This window comes from Lemur catta, chromosome 1, assembly GCF_020740605.2.
Source record: "Lemur catta isolate mLemCat1 chromosome 1, mLemCat1.pri, whole genome shotgun sequence".
NCBI lineage: Eukaryota > Metazoa > Chordata > Mammalia > Primates > Lemuridae > Lemur > Lemur catta.
Window position 1 is genome coordinate 273,179,140 of NC_059128.1, and position 10,762 is coordinate 273,189,901.

The following is a 10,762-nucleotide window of genomic DNA, read 5'->3' on the forward strand; positions in this document are numbered from 1 at the left end:
CTCAAGACCTTCGCATTTGTTCCTTCCTCTGCATGAATCATTCATTCCCCAACTCTGACACCTACTCAGGTTGAGATTTTTCAAATCCCAGCTTGTAACTTCTTCAAAGACATTTACCTGATCTTCCTATCCGAAATAGGGCCCTTTGATTTTTTTATAGAACACCACTATTTATATTATTAATGATTATAAAAAATTGTTGACAATATTTTTATTTAGTTATTTAGATGTCTGATTTAGATGTCTGATTGGTTGTTTAAACTTTTGTCTGTCTCCCCAACTAGAATATGTCCACGTCCTCTGTGAGTACAAATACAGTCAATCTTTTTCAATATTGCACTAGAGCCCAATAAGAAAATCTAAGAAGACCTAAATACATGCAGAAATATACCATGATTATGGATTATACTCAATATTATTAAGAGGTCTGTTCTCCCAAAACTGATCTATAGATTCAACTCAATCCCTATCAGTATCTCAACAGCATATATTTTTTAGATATTGACAAGCCAGTTTGAATATATATATAGATCAGTCAATATATTTTTATTTATTTAATTTATAATTAACATATAATAATTATATATAATTATGGGGTAGAATGTGATGTTTCCATGCATGTATACATAGTATAATAATCAAACTGAGGTAATTACTATATCCATCACTTTAAATATTATCATTTCTTCATGGTGACAACATTCAAAATCTTCTCTTCTAGCCATCTTGAAATAAACAATACATTGTTATTTGCTATAGTCACCCTACTGTGTAATAGAACACCAAAACTTATTCGTCCTGTCTTCCTGTACCCACAGTCAAAATAATTTTGAAAAAAAGGTTGAAAGCCTCACACTACCTAATATCAAGATTTACTGCAATACTGCACCAAACAAAACCATCTAGTATTGAAGAAAGAATGAACAATAAGTAAGTAGTAGTTGAAGGAATAAATAAGCCTAAGGCCCCATTAACATAGAAGTTGCCCAACTTTCCAGGAAGGACACAAATACTGAAGTCAGTAATGATTCTGACAGAAAGAACACAAATAATAGCAAAAACAAATAAAATTTATTTATTGAAAAGGTAGATTTTTTCCAACTATGGCGTATTTATGCTTATGGGCTATACAAAACCAAAGAATAGGAGAACCAATAATTTTTATTTTGCATATAATCAGAATCAAATCTTCACTGTTTAGGTAACATAATGGGAGCATTTAAATAGTTTTAGTAACTAACAAGTTTTTTTGAAGTACACCAAAGTGATATCCAATCCTTATATGGATGCAGAGATGATAAAATGGGGCATCTTTGGGAGAAAGCATTAATCTTAAAATATTATTTTAGAAGCATATTCTAGGATGACGTTCTAGCATCAAGCGGAAGGCATCTACTCTAGCAAAATGGTCAGTAGGTACAGCAGCCACAGCCGCATATGGAACAGTAATCACAGCTATAGCCACAGCCATATCCAGAGCCCCCATAGGAATTCCTACAGTTATTGCAACACTTTGTGACAGAAGGTGAGGTTTCAGTTGAGATACAGAAGGATTGTTCTGAAATTTGAATGTTACCCTCTACCCTGGAACCTTTAACATTCTGACAGGAAGAATCAGGACATATCAGCAATTTTGTGATTCATGCAAAAAAATATTTATGCCTAGTATGTGCAAATCACCCATTCAGTTGACAATGAGAAGACCTGGTCTTCTCATATCTACAGCATTTGCCTTAAATGAACACATTATTATAGGTTCTCAAGTTTTACTGGGCAACAATGTTTTTTTTTTGTTACCCAGGCATTGTCCTGAGCCAATTACAAATCTGGAAGGGAAGTTTCTATCCATTAGCAGCCAATCATCTGAACAAATGATCCCTAAGATGCATTTTATACAGCAAGGCTCTGTGGAGGGTTGGGCAGTTTACGTTTGAGAATGCAACTATTAAAATGAGCTTGACAAGTTAATTTGACTAGCTTGCTAATTACTATTTTTTATAGGTAATTTCTGCCCTACAGAAACTCCTCAATATTTCATGTTATAGAGTTCCTATCAATCCAAATACCCATGGATATGATACTCTGATGATATATTCACTCCTAGAGCCATTCCTCAACAGATTTTTATCAACTCGAGGGGTTCATTTAGTTCATTAAACAGCTGCTGAATGTTTTATAAATTAAAAATTCCTTCAGATATTTTTATCTACTTGAGCCTAGTGAAAATATGAAAGAGGTAGGTAACTTATGATACAGAAATTGAGGTACAAAAAGAGGCTAAGAAACATTATTAATAATACTAAAGTCATGCAGCTTATAGATTACCAAGCTCAAATATTCATTCTTCTTTGTTATGCCACATAAAATCTCCCTTTCTGATCACTGAGTGCTCAAACACTCACTGTAACTGGAATCTCATTATTTCTTAGGATGATCCATTTCACTGTGTAATTACTCTGCTATAAAATCCCCATGTGCTTTGGAATCTCTCATTATTCCCAATGTCACTTGGGGTCCTAGATGAAATCTACTTAAATAGTTTGTTCCCCAGCCTCTCCCATCAAGTGGGCTAATCATTACTCTCACCCTTTCATTTTCTCTGAAGAATGGTCTATCCTCAAAACCCATCACTACAACTGGCTTCCTAATCTCTGCTGATGTGCAGATATGTAATCCTGGTTATCCAAGGCAACCACACCTCTTGTCAGATAAGTTAGAGAACAAAAGAGGGCGTTTGTTGTAACACTTTTCTAATACTACCTAACAAATTATCACAAAAATAGTGGCTTAAAACTACACTCACTTATTTATTATCTCCGTCTTCATTCGTGGATCAGAAGTCTAAGCTCAGCCCAGCTGGGATCTCTGTTCAAGGTCTCACAGTACTGCAATCAAGGTGTCAGCCAGGACATCTGCAAAATCTCTTTGCCATATAACTTAGAATTGCCACGTTTAGTTAAGGATGGCCCCTAATATTGCATGAAATGTGCTTATACTAAAAAGTCATGTGTTTTTATCTGAAATTCAAATTTTTCCATCTGTGTTTTTGTCTGCCAACCGCAAACATAACATCATCACAAAAGTGATACCCCATCATCTTTTCCAAGGTGGGAGACAAGTTACAGATCATCCCCACACTCAAGGGGAGGAAATCATACAGCGTGTAGGTTATTTTGGGGCCGTCTTAGAATTCTGCCTACGCACACCTGTGAATTTATTCCTTTGGCTCAATAAGTGATGGCATTCCCTCCAGGGGAGATGATGGCTATGGCAATATGATTTTAGTATATAGACATTTTAAAAATGCATTTCCTCATTTTACCCTGTCTGAAAGGCTATTTCTTTTCTTGTATGAGTGAACAACTCCTAGTCATACTTCATATTTCAGCTAGAAATTTGTCCCTTTTTTTCAGAAAGATTTCTGACACTTCTCTCTGCTTAATCTTAGTCCTGGTCCTTCTTCTGAGTTCTTCTCTGTACTCCCCAAACACTTCTGAATATAACTGTTTTAAAGCAATACTCTGATGTTTGTAACCTATTGCTGTTCATGTCGTTCCCACACTTTCAGAAAGCAGGGATGAAATATTTCAGTTCTCTGTTCATAGCACATAATGAAGTGTGCTCTATTAGGAGCTCAATAAATCTTTGCTAAGAGAGACTACTCATTTATCCAATTCATAAGTAGTGGTTCTATGTCTTCGAGAATGACAGTCTATCCATCTATCTATCCCCCTTTGCTCTTCCTCTCCTTGAGATTTCAATTTCTTTCCAAATTCAAGGGAATCTAGGAACACTGAATTTATTTGGCCACAGGGTAGTTAAATCTTTACTCCAGGTCTGACAGTCTTTCTATACCCTGAATGATGATTGGATTTCTACAAACATGTTATTGCTGGCCTCTCCTTCCAGATATAGAAATATAAAAAGTTCTGTTCTGTATTTTCCTGGTATCAGCATCACCATTTTCACAATCAAGCTTCAAATTGTGAAGCTTCAAGTCAAAGTTCAAATTCAATTCTAATCTGTAGTGCCCTAGATTTGGGGGACAAAAATTGGTATGTAAGATTGGGCAATTCCATTCCTCTCACTAATGGAATTAACTACCACCTAAAATAACTCTTATAGGGAGTGAGCCCACCTGGGTTTAAAAACATCCAATAATAGAGCACCTAATGAGGAATTCATTCTCGTTTCAGATGATGTCACATATTAAAAAGAGCTCTTGTGTTGAGGAATTTATGTGTCATGAGTATGCATTCACTTTGACCTAATTAGTGTCTCTGCAAAGCTATAGGACACATCTGTCATACTAGTCTTGTTAATTTTGCAACACCAGTCTTTAAGATATATAACTGTACATCCCACCCTAAATTCCCCACAGTGCTAAGTGCTACGAAAAAATATACACTTTTTACATATTGTCTTCTCTAGATTTTTCTCTCTTCTCTTTCACTGTTCTGTCTAAGATCTTACAGGTTCTACCCTCACCAAGTCCCTGGCGTTCACCAGTTCTTTTTCATCATCTATGCCAACACCCAAATGCAGGCCCATCTAACCAGTCTCCAGGTCATTTATATACCTAACTTTTGAGCCTTCTGTCTCTTCCCTTCCAACTCACTTTTTGCACCATTGGCATTTCCTCAAAGCAGACTTTTCTGTGGCATTCTCGGTGTGTATGTGTGCATGTAGATGAGTGTATGAATGCTAATTAATATGGAAAGAAAGAAAAGGATAGACCCAAAGTTGTGGAACACAAATTCTTAAGAACAAACCCTTGGCCAAGTGTGCTGGCTCATCCCTGCAATCACAGCACTTTTAAAGGCCGAGGCAGGAAGATTGCTTGAGGCCATGAGTTCAAGACCAGTCTGGGCAACATAGCTAGACCTTGTCTCTATAAAAATTAAAAAATTAGCTGAGCATGGTGGCCTACACCTGTAGTCCCAGCTACTTGGGAGGCTGAGGCAAGAGGATCTCTTGAACCCAGGAATTTGAGGTTGCAGTGAGCTATGATAGTGTCACTGCACTTTGGCCTAGATGAAAGAGTGAGACCCTGTCTCTTAAAAACTAAAAGAAGATAAAGAGAAAACCCTTAAGTAAAATGAATTTAAAACACAAGATTCAGCCAATAAGGAACCATTTCCTCAGGGATGAGAGTCAAGATATGTAGCATCCAGGGTATCATGGGTAGTGACCAATCAGAGTGGAAGCCAGACATACGCAATGGGAATAAGCACCTGAATATTATTCCTCCCAACCTCTGAGGAAGTTATAGAAATCTTAAGACAAAAAAAAAAAAAATAACTCAATGGCACGTCTGAAACAAAAAATTACAAAAACTTGTTAGGACCAATGAAACATGTTTATTTGGAAACAGTCACAGTATAGAAACATAGAAGAAGAAGGTCATGGGTTTACACTTGGACTCTGAGCAAAATGAGGTCTTCTGTCTTCCAGAAACATCATGGGGTAACACAGGCCCCCACAATAGCAAGCAGGTTTCCAAAAAGACAAACTAGTTTCTGTAGGCTGTGAGTACTCTATTCAGTGGAATCTGATGGGATTGTGAGATGTTGAAACAGAAAGAGCTTTGATGTGGTCATTTTAGAAGAAAAGGTGCACTGCAGTTATGTTCTAGCAGCAAGAATAACATCTTCTATAGCAAAATGGCTGGTATCCATAGCAACCATAACCACAGCCTGAGCCATATCCACAGCCATAGCCAGAGCCATATCCACAGCCGTAGCCAGAGCCAAATCCACAGCCGTAGCGAGAGCCATATCCACAGCCATAGCCAGAGTCATATCCACAGCCGTAGCCAGAGCCAAATCCACAGCCGTAGCGAGAGCCATATCCACAGCCGTAGCCAGAGCCATATCCACAGCCATAGCCAGAGCCATATCCACAGCCATAGCGAGAGCCATATCCACAGCCGTAGCCAGAGCCATATCCACAGCCATAGCCAGAGCCGTAGCCACAGCTACCACATGAGTTTCCGTAGTAGTTGCAACACATGGTGTCTAGAGATGGGTGTTCAGTAGTTCAGTAGAGAAGCAGGTGGAGGATTCTGAAATCTGAATGTCTTCTCCTGCCCTGAGACCCTTATATACTGCCAGAAATGGGTGGAGCACAGACTCTATGGGCTCATTACCACAGCAATTTTCATTTTTAAAAAGCTCATCATCATTCTGAGGACAACAAGTTATTTGGGTAATTATGTCCAGGATTTGGCCCTAGCCAGTCATGAGCATTGTAAGGAAACAGCTGTAACCTACACATTGAACAAGTATGCCACGTGGACTATAATGAAATCTAACCACATTGGTTACTTTGATTCTTACAAGAACAATGTAAAGTAGGAAGTTGTGTGTTCATTATTATATTTTGCTGTCTTATTGATTGCAGTGTATAAGTTTAAGGTATATAATACAATGTGATGATTTGACATATATACATAGTTTGAAATTATTTCCACAATCAAGTTAGTTAATACATCTATTGCTTCATCTAATTAGCATGTTTTGTTTTTTGTTGTTTGTTTGTTTTGTGGTGAGAACAAAACACAAATTTGCTAGTCTCAGCAAATTTCAAGTAAACAATATAGTATTTTTAACTATAGTTATCATACTGTACATTAGATCTTCAGAACTTATTCATCTTACAATTGAAGGTTTTTAGGCTTTGACCGACATTTCCCCATTTCTCCCACCCTACAGCCCCTGGCAACCACCATTCCACTCTCTGTTGCTATGAGTTTGACTTCTTTAGATTCCACATATAAGATCATACAGTATTTGCCTTTCTCTGTCTGACTTATTTCATTTATCAAAATGCTCTCCAGGGTTAGCCATGCAGCTGTAAATGGCAGGATTTCTTTCATTTAATGGCTGAATAATATTTCATTTTGTATCTATTTCTTTGTTTATTCATCCATCAATGGACACTTAGGTTGTTGCCATGTCTTGGCTACTGAGAATAGTGCTGCAGTGAACATGGGAGTGCACATATCTGTTTGAGCTACTGATTTTGTTTCCTTCAGATATAAACCCAGAATTACGCTTGCTAAATCATGTAAAGTTTCTAATTTTAATTTTGAAGAAATTATTTTCCATATGGCTGTATGAAGTTAGATTCCCACCAGCAGTGCACAAGTGTTGCTTTTTCCACATCCTCACCAAGACTTGTTATCTCTTGTCTCTTTGATAATAATCATCATAACAGGTGTGAGGTAATATCTCATTGTGATTTTGATTTGCATTTCTATGATCATTAGTGGTGTTAAGCACTTTTTCAGGTACCTGCAGTTTTTGTTTTTATACACATATCACTGGTGACAAAACAGAGACCAGGCGTAAAGTTATTTGCCCAAGGACTTTCAGCTGTTTAGTGATAGAGTCAAATTGCTTTAATATCTATTATAACATTAAAGCTAAAGCAGGATCCATAAATTATTTTTCCTTCAGTTTTTTGAATGTAAAATATTTACTGCATTTACCAAAATTGCCAATATTTTGCAACTTCTACCTTAAACGTCTATCATCTGGATTTTCTTCGTTTGTGATCTGACATCCTAGCTAAAACACCATGCAGACAACATCAAGCAGACAACTCAACCACCTCTCACACTTGCTTCATAGCTCTCTTTTTGCACCATGTAGCCATGTGATAGCCACTCTTCTCACACTTCAGCATTCTCTATCTACTGTGAGATTACAACCTTCTTAATACTCTGCAAGTTTGTTTTAGAAGTTTCATCATTTGAGTAGAAATGATGATCACTTTTCTAGACATATTCAATTTTAGTCAATACAGGGAAAAAGCACCATGGATCAGAAACTTCCATGTCAAAATAAAAACCTTAGATTCTAGGTTTGACTTCTAATTATGATTACCCCAGTCATATAACTCTTTCCACTAAAATTTGATATTCAGTATTGGCTTCATTTCTCCAAACTCCATGGCCCCTTCCACATTAACATGTCACCTGCTTTCTTCTCAAAGTAGTTTTAGCATGACAATATTTACTTGTATAGTTCTGTTGATCATTTCTCTAGATACTGACTGGATAGTACAATTTGATTTTACAAGAATTTTTGAAAATTGAGATCATTCAAGCTCTATTCTAGGGCATAGAAACTATTCAGAAAGAGTAAACAACCATTTCCGTTGGACTAGCCCCTGTCCTTTTACCATATGACACATAAAAGATTGGAGTATCTGCAATCTTTGCATTTTCTCATCCATTCACTCTTCGATTTACTGCAACCACTATTTACTGTTATCGTATTCCTTCTCCCCCCTAAATTTTTTTTCAATAAAGACTCCATATCTTCTGTCAAAACCAATGGAAACTTCTCAAGTAATTTATACAATTTGGTGACAAAGTAAAAAGTAGGACCAAATCATCAGAAAATAAGCTACTCCACTAAAGCCCACTAATTTGTTACTAAAAATACAGTGAGAAACGTATCAACTTACTTGGTATCACAACGTATATTAGAGCTTATGACTATGCAATACATTTCTGACAGATGTACAAAACATCTACCTTAGGAATGTGCCTATAAAGTTGATGTGAAAAAATTGAGATTGTTATTAAAACTCTATGATTATCAAAACATTGTTAATATCAAGAAGCATATAAGATTAAGCCATATGAAATTATAGTTTTTGCATGTTAACAATGTAGAATATCAGCTACGTCATAATAGCAACCTAATAATAAATATAATAACAAAAATCTTTTGGGTTTTCTCAGTCATAGAGCTTTGCACACTTTATTTAATCTGTTACTCTCAACAATTCTGAACTGGCACTATTTTATCATTTTACCTTTGAGTATTCTGAGACTCAGCAGAGTTGAGTTAATGTCCTTGTGGTTACACAACTAATAACTAATGAAGCCTATACTAAAGCACAAATAATGTGACCCTAGAACCCAGGCTCTTAATTGCTATACAATTTTGTTTTTAGAGGTGTGATCATTTGGGTAACTTTGAGGAAATTATGTCTTGTAGAGGAGAGAACAGTTAAAGACAATGTTTCTTGTACAGGAGAACTTGGATACCAACTTAAAAGAGGCTGTAAAAATTTCTGAACATAGAACAATCAATATTGATACAATTATCTTTTCATTGATTTCTGTGGATGTCTCTCTTTTTTTCTTTTACAGTGTCATAAGTAATACATATCTGTTGTAAAGGTTTTGAAAAAATTAATTTCTTCTCAATGACAGGAGAAATGCGGGCAGTGGTATGCTGTTGTTTAATGATCTCTGCTGGAGATGGGGGTAGTACTGTCTGATTTGCCAATTTCCATGGTGTAAATATTCCTAGCATAACTGTTTTCAAGTTATCAGTGGTTTAACAAGTGGCTTACAAAATTCCTAAAAATATAAATCATGTTCTAGTACTTTAATAATTTACCTTTCATGTTTAGAACATTAATCAGTTTGGAATTTCTTATGCACATGGTGTGTGTCAGGTATCTCTCTTTTTGTGTCTAAACAGATGGAACATTGATCAATCACATTCTGTGATTTAAATGTTTTCCCCCTCCAATTGAAACTTAATTGCCACTGTGACAGTATTGGGAGGTGGGACTTTTAACAGGTGTCTAGGTCATGAAGTTTCCACCCTCATAAATGGGCTAATGCCATAATGACAAGGGTGGGTTCATTATTGTGGGAGTGGGTTTTCTGCCTTTTGCTCTCACTCTTGCCCTCTCTTTTCCCTTCTACCATGTGATACCTTCTGCCATGCTATGATGCAGCAGGAAGGTCCTCACCACTTTGATACTGGACTTCTCAGGTTCCAGAACTGTGAGCTGATAAATTTTTGTTCATTATAAATTACCCAGTCTCAGATATTCTGTTATAGTTGCACAAAATGAACTAAGATGCCCGTTTACTGAATAAACTGTCCCAGATGAGAAGTGTCTTTGCTGGGCATCCCCTTGAAGTCTGCAGCACTGGCAATTGTGGTCTTACTACCTCAAACTTATCTACTGTTATACCTTGATAACATAGTTAGAGCCTATGATCTTGACTGGTATCCTAACAGGACTTCTTTTTCTAGCTAGTGTCCTCTCCTGTCCACTTTGTTATTACTGACCCTCTAGAATAACACTGTGCAATAGAAATACATCATGAAGCACAGATAAATTTAGATTTTCTAATGGGCACATTTTGAAAAGGTAAAAAGAAACAGGTGAATTAATTTTATACTTTATTTTATTTTATACTTTATTAACTTATTTAATTTAATGTCTCTAAAATATTATCATTTAATATATAATCAATATTTTAAAATTATTTGATACAGTTTTCATTCTTTTTTATTTTTTTATTTCAATAGATTTAGAGGGGTACAAGTGGAGTGTTTTTACATGTATGTAAAAACATGTAAAAGTGTTTTTACATGTATTGTATAGTGTATAGTGTAACTGTCACCTCAACAGTGTATATTGTAGTAGTGTCAATTACCCAATAGGTAATTTTTTTATCCCTCACCCCTCTCACCCTCCCCCTTTTGTGTCTCCAGTGTTCATTATAACACTCTTTGTGATCATGCATAGCCATAGCTTAGTCCCTACTTATAAGTGAAAACATGCAATATTTGGTATTTTGGTATTTGGTATTTTGTTCTTGAGTTACTTCACTTAGGATAATAGTCTCCACTTCTATATAAGTTGCTGCAAAGGACGTTATTTCACTCTTTCTTATGGCTGAGTAGTATTCCATGCTATGTATGTATGTACATACACA

At 36.1% G+C, this 10,762-nt stretch overlaps 1 protein-coding gene across 2 annotated transcripts; it reads right to left on the bottom strand.

Annotated features, from left to right (window-relative positions):
• Window positions 1-5,631: 5,631 nt before the first annotated feature.
• Window positions 5,632-6,012, bottom strand: LOC123642727 (keratin-associated protein 6-2-like). Of its 2 annotated transcripts, XM_045558135.1 has the most exons (2): window positions 5,877-6,012; window positions 5,632-5,768 (listed from the first exon to the last, which is right to left on the bottom strand). In XM_045558135.1, exons 1-2 carry the CDS (start codon window positions 6,010-6,012, stop codon window positions 5,632-5,634), a joined length of 273 nt encoding a protein of 90 aa, XP_045414091.1. The 2 variants fall into 2 exon arrangements, with proteins under 2 accessions (XP_045414091.1, XP_045414082.1); XM_045558126.1 differs by having other exon boundaries at window positions 5,632-6,012.
• Between the last annotated feature and the right edge of the window lie 4,750 nt (window positions 6,013-10,762).